At 35.7% G+C, this 18,004-nt stretch overlaps 1 protein-coding gene across 1 annotated transcript; it reads right to left on the bottom strand.

The window, feature by feature from the left end:
- Nucleotides 1-6,491: 6,491 nt before the first annotated feature.
- On the bottom strand, nucleotides 6,492-17,285 carry LOC140798701 (filament-like plant protein 4). The gene is made up of 6 exons (XM_073152705.1): nucleotides 17,012-17,285; nucleotides 15,107-15,228; nucleotides 12,980-13,157; nucleotides 10,376-12,806; nucleotides 10,155-10,209; nucleotides 6,492-7,428 (listed from the first exon to the last, which is right to left on the bottom strand). The coding sequence occupies exons 2-6, from the start codon at nucleotides 15,212-15,214 to the stop codon at nucleotides 6,961-6,963; spliced, it is 3,240 nt and encodes a 1,079-aa protein (XP_073008806.1). The 5' UTR covers nucleotides 15,215-15,228; nucleotides 17,012-17,285; the 3' UTR covers nucleotides 6,492-6,960.
- Nucleotides 17,286-18,004: the final 719 nt, after the last annotated feature.

The following is an 18,004-nucleotide window of genomic DNA, read 5'->3' as shown; positions in this document are numbered from 1 at the left end:
GTATTTTAGTATAATAATTTATTAATTACAATTAGAAATATTGCTTATAAATTTATTTATAGTTTAGTTATTATTTATTAGTTAATATATGTAGTCTTATTGATAATAATCTTATATTTATATTTAATTTATATTTCTATATGCCTATTTTTAGTATATTAGTATTGTCTAATAGTTTGTATAAAATGGAATACTAGACTTGTAGATTAGTTTTATATAAAAGGATAATGATTATTTTACGTATAATTTAGGATTAGTTAAATAAGAGTAAGTATTACAAAATAATTATTAATAATATTATTTTATAATTATATTTTTATTAAATTATATATATATAGTCGTCTTGGTTATTTACAAAAAGGAGATAAATTACTATATACTTATATTCTATAACTAGCAAATTAGGATTTTATTAAATAAATATAAATAGCATATTAATATTGTCACAATTAAATTTATCCTATAAATCTAATCAATGTTAAACCTAATAAAATATCATATTTTACTCGAATGAATTATAATTAGATAAACAACTAACATTATGTTACTTAAATATTTTCAGACTCTGAACCCTCTTATTCGAGACCACAGGGATCTCACCAACAATGAGTGGTAGTTGATTGATGGACCTGAGAGATACATGTGTTGAGTCGTCTGATAAGAAGTGAGTAGTCTTATCTTCTAGATGCCTTTCTCAAATTAGGTTATATTATATATTATGTATATGCATGTTTTGGCCTCTAGCATGATTATATGATTTTATCTAGAGATGATTACAGTCAAGCATATTTTTGTCATGCATAGAATTAGGCTAATCTTGGATATCAGTATGATGATGATAAATAGAGGTGATTAGAGATGATTATACTGTTATGATTTTATATGAAGATGATCTTCTAGTATGAGTGTGCATGTGATAAACTAGTAGGAGTATGCATGTGTTAGATACATGGTTGGAGTCTACATTGCATCATTTTTCTCTTGATTCCTGTTCCACCAAAATTCTTGTTATGCATTGACTCGTTATCGTACTGGATATATGCATGTGATATGACATTTAGAAGAAAAGCATGAAATGTGATTGATAGGATAGTTGATAGAAAGCGTGAGGATACCCGAGTAGGCACTAGGGTTAGGGGTGCCTGGAGTGATGATTATGGTCGCTGATATGCGATATCTCATGACCCATGTCCGAGGTCAGTTGAGTCTATGCTCACAGACAATCAAACACATGCCATTCGCCAAGGCCTATGTGGCGAGTTATCCTCATGATATTTTCTATCAACTATGTGGGTGCCCGGTCTAGATGGATGTTGATACCCTAGCAGGTGGCGAGGTATAATTATATTTGAGATACTCTTGCGGGTCGCGGAGTATGCTCTGAGCCTTCGAACATGATGTTGAGACTAGGCACCGGGTGTTAACTGTGCACAGTGGTCTAGTATGATGATATGATATCGAAATATCGATGATGATCGTGATGTTAAGAACTGCATATGATTTTATTCTCATATAAATACCTAATTATCAAATCGTCAATTTACATCATATATTGTTGCATTTGATATCATAGCATGGCCATAGACGACATGCATCATGTGTCATATTTAAGAGAGAGTTATGATAATACCATGGCATGGAGATTTGTTTACTTATTGTTGAGGATTATATGCTTTTATCAGTTATGACATGTTATCTACATTTCAATTATATATTATTGAGGTTACATTCATACTCTCATTCATAACATGATGCCCTTTTTGATTCATATTATCTAATACATGATTTATTCTCTATTTGTCATCACTAATTCAGGGTAAAATCTATTCACTGAGCCTTTTGCTCTTGACTCTCTTTATTTCTTTCTTTTTAACCCCCATAGATATTATGGTACGTGATACCGCCTTGAGATATCCTGATGAGATATTTTAGAGTAAAGATGAGGTGAGCTATAGATGCGAGATGGTATAGATGATAGTTTATATAGAAATTGAGTTGTACTAGTATTTGATATTTGTACTCTTTTGTATTAGACGATGATTTGTATAATACAGGTCGAATCATGGCGTACTCTTGTATTAGTTATTTTAGTCGTATCTTGATAGTTTGTTGTGGCCTCTGTAGGTCCTGCCAGATTATGTAATGGTCTAGTGTATATTATTATGGACTTTGATATTCATATGTTAATAGGTTATTTCTATAAAACCCATTTTTTAAAACATAAAATAAAAAATTTCACGCGTGCACTCTAACCACAACGCACGCGCTTGGCGCATGCGCTGACTCTTTCTCCCCCCTCCCCCACCTCTCATAGTTGGTTACGAGTAACATTTTTAGCGTGAAGCATAACCCTAGCCATTTCCTGCACAACTCAGTTCTTTCTTTCCACAATCCCGTTCTATTTTGGAGTTATAAAAGCTAAAAATTCATGTTGAATACTAAGAGAATCGCAAAATATAGAAAAATTTTCATTTTCAAATTCTCTACTATGATCAGAACGAATCCTAACTAGGGTAGTAGATTTTTCATTCTGCAATTTTAAGCATAGTGATTTAAAATCTTCAAAGGTTTCAGACTTCTCATGTAGAAAGGCAACCCAGGTATATCTGGAGTAATCATCGACCATTAAGAATATATAGCGTTTACCTCCAAGACTTTCTGTTTTTGTTGGATACATCAAGTCCATGTGAACTAATTGAAGCACACGGTCGGTGGTAGCTGCATTTACCTTCTTATATGAGATCCGAATTTGTTTTCCAATTTGACACAAACCACACACTCTTTTTGACATTTTTTTCATCTTAGGTATTCCTCTTACCACTTCTTGTTTGGGCAGAGTAAATAATTCCTTGTGATTCACATGTCCAAGACATTGATGCCAAAGATCTGCAATGTCGAAAGAGGCACTGTTAGCAATTATCATATGTTCCAGATCCATAACATATAACATTACCATCATGATCTAGAATAGTACAATCATTTTTGGAGAATTTTACCTCATAATCTTCATCACAAAATTGACTGATACTTAGAAGATTTGTTTTCAAGTCCTTAACATACAGAACATTTTCTAGAATAGGAACCCCCGGAGAACTTACCTTTCATTTACCTATTACCTTGGATGAATTACTATCTCCAAATGTCACAACTCCCCCTTCATGTTTTTCGAGATTAGAAAATAACGACTTGTCACCCGACATATGTCTTGAACAGCCACTGTCTAAATACCACAAATCAGAATTTAAAGTTTTTAAGGCTGTTTGCACAACATAACATTTCAAATCACTTTTCTTGACCCATATGGCCTTTGTTTTCATCCCATAAATGAAAGCACTTCTAGATTTTTGCAAAAATTTGCAATGAGGTCGAATATGCCCTAGAATGCCGCAATGATAGCATGTCGGAACAAACCATTTTCTACTCACCTTTTGTCGAAGAGTGTGACTAAAGTTTACCTTTGGTGCTGTTGAGGATTCACCAGTCTGTAGATTCAACTTCAGTTTAGAAGCATTCATCCAGGATTGCTTTGTAAATGCGATTGATGACTTCAGATATTCTTCCTTTTATATACCTGTAGAAACGAAGACAGTTTTATTATTATTTGAATTACTAGTGTATCTAACACCATACATGTCTTTTCCATAGATCTGAGCCTTTAGAATCTCGTCGAGTTTGTTCTTCCCTTTAAGAAATGTCACTTCCTTATGCAATCGCTCTAGTTCAATTTCATCAGCCTTCATTTTATTTTTTGCATTCTCAAGTTGTTCAGAAAGGTCTTTGACACGTTCAAGTTCCAATTTGTACTTCTTCTCAAATTGAATTATTTCTGGTTAGATTACCTTGAGTCGTTGAAATAGTCTAAGATTGATTTTCTTGAGTTTAAATGACTCCAGGTACAGGTCATTATATGCCTTTTGAATTTCATATTCATCTTCCTCAACTGGTAACATATCCTGATCATCTGTACTATCAGTATCAACAACAGAATCAATATTAAGTAGAGAAGAGGCAAAAGCTACAAAGTTTTCTTCGTCTTTTCCAGAATCATCATCAGATTCATTTGAGTCATCCCAAGTAACTTTCATAGTTTTACCCTTCTTCTTAAGGCGATTAGGGCATTCTTGTGCTATGTGTCCAAAACCAGAACATTCAAAACATCGAACTTTATTCTCAGAATTTTTATTTTTCTGTTTGACACTGTTGTTGCTCACACCTGTATTCGAACTCACAGTATTCTTCTTTTTCACAAAGACTTTGCTTTTCTCAAGTTTTTCAACATTCAACTTGTTTAGCTTCCGAAAGAATTTATTAAACTTTTTAACGAACATTGCCAACATCTCAACATCTAAATCACCTTCATCTTCAGACTCCTCTATATTTTGTTCAACTGTGGATAGGGCAATCCCTTTGGACTTCCTCGGTCTCGAAAGGCTGGACTCAAATGTTTGTAGATTTCCTACCAATTGTTCAACTTTCATATAATCGATGTTCTTACTTTCCTCAATAGCTGTAACTTTCGCCTGAAACATTTCTAGAAGAGACCTATGGATCTTACGGACAATTCTGTTTTTAGGAATTTTCTCTCCTAGGTTGAAACTGGAGTTGACTATATCACTCAGTTTTGCATAGAACTCATCAAATGTCTCATTCTCCTCTATACGTAGCGTTTCAAAACTAGTAGTCAACCTCTGAAGTTTCGAAAGTTTTACAGCCATAGTTCCTTCGTGAGTAGTTTCTAAGATCATCCAAGCATGTTTTGCTATCTCACAAGTAGAAATTCTTATAAATTCTTCCGAGGAAACACAACTAAAAATTGTATTTATTGCCTTGTTATTCCATCCAACTTTTTCATAATTTGTCCTATCCAATGACTCTATTGGTTTTTCAGCAAGTTTATCATCCACCATGTACATTGGTGGACTCCAACCGTTCACAACGACAAACCATACTCGTTCATCTATAGACTTCAAGTAAGCTCTCATCCTAGCTTTCCAATATTCATAATTTGATCCATCTAGGATAAGAGGTCTAATAGATGATGGTCCATCTCTATGAAAATCCATGCCTATCGGATCTCTCTCAAAAGGTGAGAGAACCCGCTTTGATACCAATTGAAAAACCCCTAGACACAAGTATGTATCTAAATACTAGGCAATAATTTCACTCGTTCGCTTAAGTAAAAGTCCGAAGAAATATTAAGAACGAAAGCAGAGATGAACGCCAAGATTTTAACGTGAAAAAACCCAAACAGGAAAAAACCACGGATCTAAACTCAGATCAAAACCAATCACTAGTATAGTAGCAGTTACAAGACTGACTCACAAAACAATCCGTCTATCCAAACGACTTTGTTCCTCTCAGTCTTGCTCGCTAGAACCCACGATTCACTGCTTCTCGTGATTGAAGTCCAATCTCAGTAACCCTCGAGATTGACCCTTAAGACGAAAGATTAAGTTTTGTAGATGAGTGGAACCTTGTTAGTTGAAAAATCGATGTAGCCTCAAGAAGTATCCTTCAATAATCCTTCTTCAACCACCCTAGAGATAGGGCATCACAATCCTTATATATGATCTCCAAGATAGAGCTAAATCCAAATCTTATCTGAACTCACAATAATTTAATATAAGATTAAGTCTAGATAGCCCTTAAGACGAAAGATTAAGTTTTGTAGATGAGTAGAACCTTATTAGTTGAAGAACCGATGTAGCCTCAAGAAGTCTCCTTCAATAATGCTTCTTCAACCACCCTAGAGATAGGGCATCACAATCCTTATATATGATCTCCAAGATAAAGTCAAATCCAAGTCTTATCCGAACTCACGAGAATCCAATATTTTCAAACTTCATTGGTGCGTTCAAACGCGGCCCAGGTGCGTTTGAACGGCATGACTTGATCTTAGGTGCATTCGAACAAGCCCGAGTGCGTTCGAACACGACAACTTGAATTATTCGGGTCTGTGTGAACATAGTACCCGCGTTCGAACGCGTTTGTGAACGCAGCTCTCGGTTTGTGTGAATGTAAGTACCCGCGTTCGAACGCGTTTGTGAACGCACCGCGTTCGAACACATTTGTGAACGCAGTGTGAACTCAACAGCTTTTCTCAAATAATTTTGCAATTCTTCAAACCATAGTTATTCTAGACTTGTATAAAGCTCATATACATGTAAAAATACACTTAAAATATTTTATACACAATTGCCAATAATTAAAAATCTAACACATCCTTCAACCCCTACTTCGTTGTGGTTAATAATAAATTGTAGATCAATTATGTGAAGAACGAAAAAGCATATAGTGGTGCCAAATCTACACCAATACAATGTAGTAAGGAGTGTTTTGCAATCAAACATTACTGAAGGATATGAAATATTAATACGACAGCTAGCTCTCTAATTATCAGTTTCCTCTTGCAAAACAAGGCAAGAAATAAACGTAGTGGAATAGAGTTGGCATCAGATCAAAAAAATAAATAAATAAATAACAAAGATAAGTTGTTAAAAAAATTGCGAGTCCATTATCTGCAAATGGAACAGAGTTGTAACACAGGTTAACTATACATGTAGAACAAACATTTGAGACAGATACAAGCCATCCTTTCTTTCAAGGAGAAAGGAAATAAAGTTAATAAACTGAAAACCAAAGGTGTCTTCTTCATGCCAATATACAGTGAGGTTTAATGTCATCTAGGCAAATAGCAAATATGAGGACTCTCAGCAATAGGTATTGGTCAAGCAAATCTTCAAACCAAGGAGCAAAAGAAGTTGATTACCTCTGCTACCACAAACAAATTCTATCCACAACAATTGTGAGCCATGGAAAAACACATGATGCGTCAAGGTGTTTCACAAATGGTAACTGGTATGATCAACAACAGTGAGACCATTCTGCATCATGCATATGTACTCAAAACATGCTCTAATGTTCATTCTTTCCCTTTGAGAAAAATCAGCTAAACAGAATCTAATGTTCATTCTTTCCCTTTGAGAAAAATCGGCTGAAACCGCGTCCATGTTTCTCAGGCGTTGAATTAGTCAAGGGGAAAGAGGAGGCTGATCTCGACGACCTGTGCTTTTGGCGCTTTGAGCTGATAGGTGATTTCGGAAAAGGGCTTGCCTCAGTATCAGATGGACTCATGTGGGAGTTGTATCCATCGAAGGGGGATTCGGCTCCTATTCGCTCAGTCAAATTAGCTGCAGCATTTTCAAACTCAAACTGACCTAAGAGCTGCTGAGAGTGCACCCCTCGAGGATAATCACCACTTGTGCCTGGTTCATCTTCAAAAAGATCGTCTTCAAATTGTTGTCTGTTGTTTGGGGAGGAACTGAGGGGCTCCATTGGAGGACGCAGAGATTGCAACTGCCGACCAAGAAGAAAAATCGTCTCCTGACACTCTGCAAGCTTCTCTGTTGCTGTTGCTATCTCTCTCTCCTGCCATTATTTCAAAGGTAATTAAAGAGTACTAGTACTATCAAACACATGAATATTCCAAATATTTTCAGGTAATTTTGGCCTTCAAATTGCAACAATGAAGTCATTGAATGAATCTAGACCAGTTATCTTTAAGTTTGTATCAGCAACAGTTGTTGTCTAATATACAAAATTGTAATTGAAGGAAGTCCATACTTTATGCAAGTCAGATATTAATGGAGATATGATGAGCATTTCTTGATGCACCCAGTAAATACCATAACAATAATATACCATCAGTAATACCAATAATTTGAAACACATCAAATTGCAACAGAATCTCATCACAGGAGGTTTCCAGAAGTATGGAAGAGGCCCCAACCATTGACTAAAGTAGTTAACTTGATACAGCATATAAATGACTAAACGTAGCAGATATAGAGTTCTTCTAATCTGTCAAAGTAGCATCTTCGATCTTACTGTCTTCCTGGAATTATTGGAAAAAGACAAGAATAATTAAGAGAAAGCCCTAGTTGGGAAACAGTTGGGTGATAATATAATTAAGAGACATGTGATTGATTCCATGTAGGGTTGGTCCATTTCATAAGATGTCCTAATCCAACTAGAATTTGAAGGGTTTTTTTTCTTTTTGAGGAGTTCTACTTAGGAAAATGAAAATCTTTTTCCTTCTAGGCGTTCTATTCTTAAAAGGAAAAAAGTGATTATCACATATTCTTTGGGTTAAAGTATTCATTGGCTTGTTCGTTCAAATATGCTAACATGGATGGAGCATCCACAATAAAGTTAGTTCATCCATTGGAGAAGAGGCTAGTGTTAGATCCTTTTTTAGAAATTTTGATTTTATTTGTGTTCTGTGTGAGTGCATGGATTTGTACTCTTGGTTTTAGATTTGGAAATGAATCTAGTGTTTGATCCATGGTCTTTCCCTGGTTGAAGTTTTTCCACATAAATCTTATATTTTTTATCAGTTTTTCATATTTTTTTTCTATCATTTGGATCTAATATGTGATATCCAGCTGAAAAAAATGATTTTGTAGATTAACAAAGACCCTAGCAGTGAGCAGCAAATAAGAAAATTCTAGTAGATGGAGGTGCCTAAAGTCAAAGTGCATTCTTCACTGTCCAACACTCAAACCACAATTCACTTTTATCAAATCCCTAACTCATCATAACTTTTTTATCACAAAAAATAGGAAATTATCAATTAAATTGTTTGCCAATATGGCTTTTCATATTGCTTCTTCAGGTACCAACCAGACTAGATTATGGTTTCAAGTTTGGCTTGAGCTAGCCTAGTTCAATTTGAAACAGATTGTTTTCAGCTACAACTGTCCCAAAATGTTGTTGGGGGATAGGGACTTCTAGTCTAAGTGAACAAGGACGATACAGACCTTGAATTCCAACTTAATCCAAGAGCAACCTATTAGGTGAGGATTCAAGAGTATAAATCCATTCACCTTACCCTTTTTCCAAATATGGGAGTGAACCCTGAACAATCTTTCAAGTCCAATCTACTACTCAACAAAACCTTGGTCCCAATTTCTCTTCTGTTCATATTAATGGTGTCAAGAGTCGGTCTCTTCCATCCCCTAACTGGTCTTTATGAGTCTGCAAGTCCTAGTTGTCAAAGCCCATGCATCATCTCCATGCGCTTTTGTCCTAACCTGAGCCCAATCCCAAGGCCTAGCTCTACCAGCTGTATCACGCTGCAACTAATTAGCATTAGATGACTTCACTCCAAGAGCTGACATGTCCACAAGACCCACCATGCAAGCAGTCCAAGATCGTTGAACCATTAGCTATACTATCAATTGCTAGGGGATGGGGGTGTCGTGATCCAAGTGAAATAAAGCTTGATACAAACCTTAAAAAAACTATTAGGTGAGGACCTCTATATAAATCTTTTCATGTTTTCCCTTTTTTCAATGTGGAACTAAATCCTCACATATGATATTCAACAAACTCACCCTAGAACTGGTAATTAGTTGCGGTCTTGATAGTTTCAATCAGTTTCCATGGTTTCAAATGATAGTTTTCCCAGATGAATTCTCCGGTTTTCATGGTTTGGCTGAAACTACCAAAACCGGTTAAATAAAATATATTAAATCCATTTTTGAATCATCTTGCAGACCAAACATAACTGAAAAGAACTAATAATTTGCCTCTTAACTCTCTACCTCTCCCTATTTCACTCATTAACCAAAATCTATAGCCCCTTGGCTCTCTGCCTTCTCCTTCCAATCGCAAACCTAATTTGCATAATACCACTTAACTTCATACCTGACAAGGAGATAAGATAGTACATATATAATCTTTTTTCTGCAATGTATTTTCAGGTTTCTCCTTGTGTGTAGATACCAAGATCTTTATGGTGGCAACAGCTTTCATGCCTAAGACTTCAGGCAAAGCCAGGGGCAGCCATCTCACTGTTGTATGATCCCTCAAAAGTAATCAAAACAGGAAATTGGCAGGACAAAGAAAAACTTCAAAATTTGGAATGAATGTACTTCTACTGAATAGACCCAAAATCAAAGAGCTGAAGTTTCATACTTCAGCCATAAATGCTATGACAGATTGACGAGAAAAGATGTAAAGCATAAGCAATCATTATTCAGGCAAAACACTAGAAATGGCAAGGAAGAAAATGAAATGAACATGAAAAGTTAATATTCTAAATTACTCGCAAGTTATTGTCATACATTCATCTGTAGGTCATGAACATTTACCTGCTTCATTTTAATGTCAGTGTCAGGATCCGAGCACATTGAACTCTTCTCTTTCCTGATAAGAGGAAAACCATGAGGAAGTCAAATGGGCGGAAATAGTAATCTTTTCAAGCAGCAGTAAATGAAAAACCATAAAAGAAAAATGAGGCAAATAAAGCACCAGCCTGAAAACAGAAACTAAAACAAGGAGAGCAAATATAGTAGATGACTTCAATGCTAACCTTTCCATCTGCTCTTGAAGTTCTTTGTATCTTGTCAAATCCTCCTGATGACTTTGCCTTTCTGCAAGAAGCTCCACATTCAAAGTTTCTAGTTTCGTCTTCAGGAAGTTCATTTCAGCTTCTAATTCTAAAGTGTGTGATTCAAGTGAATTGTAGGACTCAGCCATGCACTTCAACTGTGTCTCAGCTAAGCTGTTTGTTTTCTGACTGGCAGCCAATTGTGATCTTAGCTCCGCCATGTTCTTCTCTGCTTCAGTCAACTGAAGTTTTGTGTGTTCTAACATTTCATTACATTCTACTAGTTCTATCTCTAGGTTTGTTTTATCTGATTTCAGTTGCTCATATTCCTCGAGAGAACATTTCTGTGTTTCGGTCTTCGATCCAAAGTCAGAATTAATAGGCCCTTCAAACTCAGGATCAGAGGAGGAATGAGATATGACAGAATGACGACCTGTAAAGTTCGCTTCTATTGGTCCATTCATAGCCACTTTATTTTCCAACAATGTTACCTTGTCCACGCAATCCAGATTATTGTTTTCTACATCAGTGCCTTTAACATTTGACATCATAAAGTTTATCTCACTGGTTTCAGATAAGATGTAGGATAAAGCAATTATAAAGTCATGTAGACTTTTCTCATTAATTGGAACTTTCTTGACAGATGTGGAGAATAGTTCTATTTTCTCACGAAGTCCATGATAGTCACAAGGCCCACACTGAATTTCCACTTCTCTGCCAATTGATTTCACAAAATTGTGAAGTTGAGAAATAGCATTCCATAATTCCTGATTTAGGGCATGCTTTGTGTCACTCTTTAAATCACCATCTAGTTTTGATTTAGTTCCATTGTCTGTAACTTCATCACGACATTCTTTTTCATCACAATTAACATCCACTGAAGGTTCATCAATAATGCAAGCTAGAGAATGCTGGGGCAACTCTTCTTGTATATCTCTCAGAATATAGCTAATATTCTCTAGGACTTTTCCCACATCATCTGGTAAAAGTTGAGAATCAAATACTGAAGCTATTCTTGATTGAAGTTTCAGCAGTGGAGAATCCATTTTACTTGATGCGAACTCCACATGAGGTGATTGGTTACCAGAATATGATGGCCTCTCAGGTGACAGTAAAGCTGGCTCTGATTCTTTGCCACTCTCATTCCTTTCAGATACAACAGATAAGGTTTTACTATTGTCAGCATTCTCAAATTTCATGTTAACAACCGCACCCTCTGAATTATTGTTTTCAGCTGGTAAACAAGCTAATCTCTCCATTTCTAGAAAGTCATCCATTAGTTCCAAATTATTAGAATTTTCGGCCTTACCTTTGTCAACTTCTTTTCCCTTTTTGAACTGTGAGAGTTCAGATATCAATGCAGTAGCCCAAGACTCAGAACAGCTTCCTTCGTCGTCAATTCCATCTTCAGACATGGAGCTCAAACTTGGCCCATTGCTTCCATTTTGGCTTAAAGTAACATCAAAACGGATGTCCATATTCGAATGTGATGGGCTCTTTTGCTGGTTCAGAGCCAGAAACTGCATTTCCATGCTGCGAAGCTTACTTGTTGTCTTAGCACACATGTTTCTTGCTGCCTGTAGCTCACTGTTACGTTTTGACAAAGCTTCTTTTATCATCTTAGTTTCTTCCTCCATTGCTAATAACCGTGCAGTCAGAACTTCATTGTCCTTTTGGAATGGCTGAAAGTTTTCAAAGGCAAATTCAGGAGCTGGAGGCAGTGTATGATGAGGGGCAGTATTCTTAGCAGGAGAGCGTCGTAATCTATTTTCACCATAATCTCGACCTAGATTTTCAACTTCTAATTTCATTTGAGCCAATGCAGCAGGCCCAGGCAACTTTTTCCGTACAAGCCCACGTAACCTTTGGCACTCTGCTTCCAACTTCGTTATCTTCTTGACATCCTCAAGGTGCTGCTTGTTTGCCACATCAGCTGACCTCAAGCTCATATTCTTTTCTTCATTGCGAATTTCAAGCTCCTTTGAGACAATATGAATTTCATACTTCAATGAACTTATTTCCCTTTCACAAGATTGAAGACCACTCTTCAACACTTCAATCTCAGCATCTGCTTGAGATTTTTCTTCACTGATTTTCATCAGCATGTTTGAGCGTTCTTGAAGAGATCTTGAAAGTGCAGCATTGTCAGCAGAAGCCTTTAGGAGCTCCTGATCAAAATCAATTATTCTTGCTTCTAGCTCAGACTTGACTTCTTCCCATTCTTTGGTTCTTAAAAATACCACATCATGCAGTTTTTGCTCACTTTCTTCCTTAACATTCCTTATCTGTTTCATGCATTCCTTTAGAGCACCATCTAGATGAGATGATCTCTCTTCAGCTGCTAGCCTTGACAGTGTAACAGATTCAAGTTGATGTTTGAGCACCGAGGCTTCTGCTTCAGCTTTCTCCCAACCTACAGAGAATGACAGGATATTCCAGAAGAATATTATTAACCAGCAATTTCAGAAACCATGACAATTAAATCTTGTGATCAACTTCTAAATATGACTGCAGACTCATGAATCAAGTAAGGTCTTTGCTAATAAGAACTGACTGGAGTAAAGAAAAGGACAAACATTATTATACCTGAAACTGCTTCTTCGGCGACTTTAGCATGCTGTTTTACTAGGTTTTCTTTAGTGGTCATCTCAGATTGTGCCGTGGCTAACTTTTCATTCAGGACTTTCACTTCCTCTTCCAAGTCAGTGAAATGTGCATATGTTTCTGGAGAAATTTGTACATAATTTACCACTTTTGTGTTTTCCTGAAAATGAAGAAAATTGATTCATGTAAGAATAAGTAGGGCAAATCATACTATGAATAATGTCTATCATTAATTTTTCCTATGAACAGAATTCATAGGAAATTAAAGCAAATGAAAGAACATGTCCATGACAAACATCCATGCATAAACAAAAGGGGGTTCACTACATTTGCATACAAAAATTTTATTAGGAGAAATTGTATATAATGCTCCTCATTATAGCGGCCAGCCCTATGTTTACACTATTTCTATATCGAGCCCCATCTTTTCTTATTCTTCATCATACATACCCCAATTTTAAACTTAATACTGCCAAATAAAATGCATAAAGAACAGCATTTGCAATTCAGTTTAATTTTATATAGTTTAATACCTAAAATACCTGTTTCACCTTTTACAATCTCCCTCCCGCTCCCTCCCAAAAACCCACACAAATGGATTCACATTAGTCACTAACAACCTCAACCAACCATGCTTCCCTTCCTTCACACCACTGGTCTTTCTCACCTTCACTACTGCCCGCCAATTCTACACTCTCCCCAGTCTGTATTCTCCTCCAACAACCCCTGCCTACTCTCCAGTGCAAGTCAACCCCACTCCTAACTCCTTCCTACCTCCTATCACAAAAGTCATCTTCTCAGTAGGTAGAGTTTGCTCTAAGCCAACTCTTCCATGTATCTGAATAACATGATGGCACTACATAGCTCATTCTTATGAGGTTGAAATATACTACAACTAATGATTAACTAGCATTAAACAGTTAGAGAATAGAATACATGGCTGAGTTTTGAATGGAAGAAAATCTTATATAGCGTGTGGCGTGTAATTTGTCAGCAGGTACCCTATAATTAGCACCACAACATTTGATATTTTCATTTGTATTGCAGAACAGTAGAATAGCCTAACCTCTGTGTTGCATTATGCCACACACCTTCTTAAGTAAATGCTAATAGAACCCTCACAGAAGAAAACAATTTTTTTCTGCAATATGTACTGAGGCATGCTTAGCTAACTAGGTATATTATGCTTATAGTCAAGAATTTGCAGAATATTCCTGACTGTCAATATGCACACCATAAGATGGAAAAAATTTTTATTCTTCAATTTTAGTACTTTATCAGATAATAGATACCATTTATATTTTGAAGCAAAGGCCCCATTACAGGCCACAAGGAGAAACACCAAGATTTCTAAGTGGTACAAATGCGAGTGGATAGAATGTTTAACTACTGATATTTGCTTAGATCCACTGAAAGCTTTATCCCAGAAAATGAGATCATTTCCCTTCTTCGTTACCTCTGTGAATACATGACCTTCCTGAGTACTGCTATCTAAATGAATTGGGCTCTTACAACTACATTGTGTGTTCCTAAACTTTGACAAGCCTATGCAGGTACATGGGCGACTAACAGCCAGAGAACATTTGCCAGGGGAAAAAAGTCTTTTCATTTGTTTCTTTAGTTTAGAAGCCTCATTTTACAAACAATAGAAGCAGGTGATTTAGAGAGATAAAAGACTTCCAGATCTATTCCAACATGCCTCCAGAAATTGTGCTGGTGTTGGCAAATGACTAATTAAGCTGATTGGAATAAATAAATCCTCATGTGGCAGAAGACGCTATGCAGACCAGAGGTAGTCATTTTATAGGAGGATAAAATTACCACTGCCCTTATGCTGCCAATACCATTGCATCTTACACCATTAGCAAGCCAAAAGAAGACAGAAAGGAAGAGGACTTGGATTACCCTAAACTATCAGTAGTTGGTAACTTCATAAATATGATTACCTTAACTCAAGGATATCATTAAATTTTGTAGGACAAGCAAAAAGTAGGGTGTCTTATGACCAACAATGAGAAAAGATAGGGCTCAAGTTTGAAATAATGGATAAGCTGGACTCGAGCCATAACAGTTTAGCAAGCCTGACCAAGTAAAGTCATGCAAACAAACCTGATCAGCTTGGTTGCCACCCGAATTAGGTAAAGATCCATTTGATGAATCTGCTGTAGATGCTTTTTCAGAAGATTTTTTCTTCCAAGGCCAGCTTCGTCTATCCATTTTAAACTATATATCTGATGAAATATGTTGAAAAATCAAAATTATGCCAATGTTAACAATAATGAAAATAGATTAAAGTCACAAATAAGAGTAAACCATGTATGATCTGCCACTGTTGAGAACAAGGATAATAAAGAAGCTGCAAATTTCCTAAATAAGTTAGCAAATGGAGAATAAAAGTAATAACTTCTCGTTCTCAGGAATAATGTTAAAAGATATTTGAATAGAATAACTGATGATAAATTTTTGAATGTAGTCTACAAAAGAGTAGACTACAGACTTTTTCTAAAAGACCAAGTATAAACAACTGCAAGTCGGAATCCTGCAACTTACTTATAATTTCCATAATTTTGTAAGATACCCTCATCTGACAGAAGCAAATTAATGAATGCTAACAGAATTGGACTCCGGCATAACATGCTTAATTGACAATGTGGAAGTTCAAAATTCAAATGTGTTCTTAATTAGAATGAGAGGATCATTCCATCTACCACTTGGATACATCTAGTGATCTGCAGCAGTCATGGTTACTACCAAAAGAGGTACTTGTACAAATAAATAAGGTAAAAATAGTTCTACTGTAGTCCAGTGACGAGAGCTTAAAAGGTGAAGCCCATCGCACACAAGGCAAAACTTCTGGTTGAAGCAAATCAAATATAAGTTCAAAACTGAGTATGAATACATGGATTACAGCATCTGTAACCCTTATTAGGGACATAACACTAGGATGCAACTAAAGGATCATAGATCATCTCAACCACCTATTTGAGTCTAAATAGATAAAATGGCATGCAAGTGAAGCATTTCTACCCAACCAATTTAACTACATTTCTCTAGTACCTGCATAAGTAGTCATTACAAAAAGAAACATTTAGTTGATATGGGAACTAAATCCAAAAGAAAACAATAAGAAATAGTATAAAAGAAGTACCCAAAAAAAAAAGTAGACCTGTTGTAAGGTAGTTGCAAGACTTAAAATAGGTGGGGCATAGAATGACAAGACCCACAGAACAATTAAATGATCACAGACGGTAATTAGAAGCATCCATTGCCCTGTCCGATAGAGTAAGTACCACACGGAGTAACTCCTTGCAGAGGAATAATGCAAACTCTACTTCTTTTTTCTAATTTTTAAATCAGTTTTCATGAAAAAGCTTTATCCAATGAATTCAATAGCCATATAAACTTGGTCAAAACAACGGCAAAAAAAGAAACAAACCTTTGCAATCCAAATCACTACTTGAAAGAATAAAATTTAAAAACAATAAAACGAGAGAATAAGATGTCAGATAGCACAAAGCTAGATCCTTTTATATATTTGGCTAGAGAAATAACCCGTTTTTATATAATCTCTTTATTTATCATATGGAAAACCATTAATCGTACGGAGTTGCAAGACGAGTAAAACAAGAGGAAGAGAAACCTGACAGTGAAAATATTCAAATATGCCCAAATCCACTTCAAGTACCAAAACTACGAGAAAATAGAACAGGAACAATCGTAAGAGGCAAAACCCGGACAGAAAAAAAGAATCGGAATGCAGAATTACCAAACCTCTCCGAAATAGATCCAATAGATTGATCAGAGGGAATCGCTTCAGAATTCCATTAATAAATCAAATCGATGAGCACACAACAACATTAAAACAATAAAACTTGACAATAAAACCGCTATAACACGCCAAACTCAGCAACATTTCGATTTTTAACAAACGATTTATCGAATCCAGCTGCAAAAGAGAGGATCAGGAACCGAGAGAAGGCTCAAAACTCGAAAGAAAGAAAGGTGGCATCCTACCAGATGGAATGCAGATGGAAGGATAGGAATTTCAGCAGCAGATCTGGATTGAGATGCAGGCGGATTGCATGAATGATGGCATTATTCCCTTTGGTTGCTTGCTTTAGCTTCAATCTACCACAGTAGTTTATAGTTCGGTAGATATAAAAAAGAGAGCGGAGAAAGAGAGAGAAGAGAGAAGAGAGGAGAGAGATAGAGTGGGAAGAAAGTGGTGGAGAGAGAGAGCAGGTAGGAGTAATTGCTCCACTTAAAAGCTTGGTGATAGAAAGGATCCAAAGATGCTCGCTTTTGTTAAGTGTATTCAAATGGTGTCCTTTTTTTGAGACTAATGACACGTATTATCCTCTGGCAAAAAATAAATATATATTTTCTTTCCTCTCACCCTATCGACCATGTGGGACAAATCCACCTCTTTGACCGCTGTGTAATTACGCATTACAATAGAAGCGTTTTAGAGGATTTCTACGTTCCAGTGTTGTTGAAACTATACACGCTGTCACCGGAAACGACGAATTAACTTAAATAATTTAGTTTTGTATCAAAATAAATAAGGATTAGGAGAGAGTTCTATTTAACTTACTTATATAAAAAAAAATTAAAGATTAATTACATGTTGACGCTTCAACAAGTATAAAAAATTGTACATACACATCCCCTAAGCTATTTAAATATATTATTAAGTCTCCTTCATCAATATTTTATTATAAATTTGATATAAATCATCTTAAAAAAATAACTAACTTAATACATAAATAAAAATACCTTTATCTTTCTTTTATATTCTTTGGTCCTGTTCTTTAATCGTCTTCATGATAATTTCTCTAAATATTAAACTACAAATTAATCTTCTCTAATTCTTTCAAAATTACTTCTAATAACAACAGAAGTAGAAGCATTGTTATCTATTTAACTAGTTAGTTAATTTTGAAATATTTTTTCTAACAGAATTTCCAATGAGAGGGCTTAATAATTCATTTAGATAATTTATTAAGT

This window comes from Typha latifolia, chromosome 12, assembly GCF_019914945.1.
Source record: "Typha latifolia isolate L0001 chromosome 12, TyphaL0001v2, whole genome shotgun sequence".
In the NCBI taxonomy this organism is placed as follows: Eukaryota; Viridiplantae; Streptophyta; class Magnoliopsida; order Poales; family Typhaceae; genus Typha; species Typha latifolia.
Note: the sequence above shows the minus strand (reverse complement) of the source record. Positions and strands in the feature narration are given on the sequence as shown.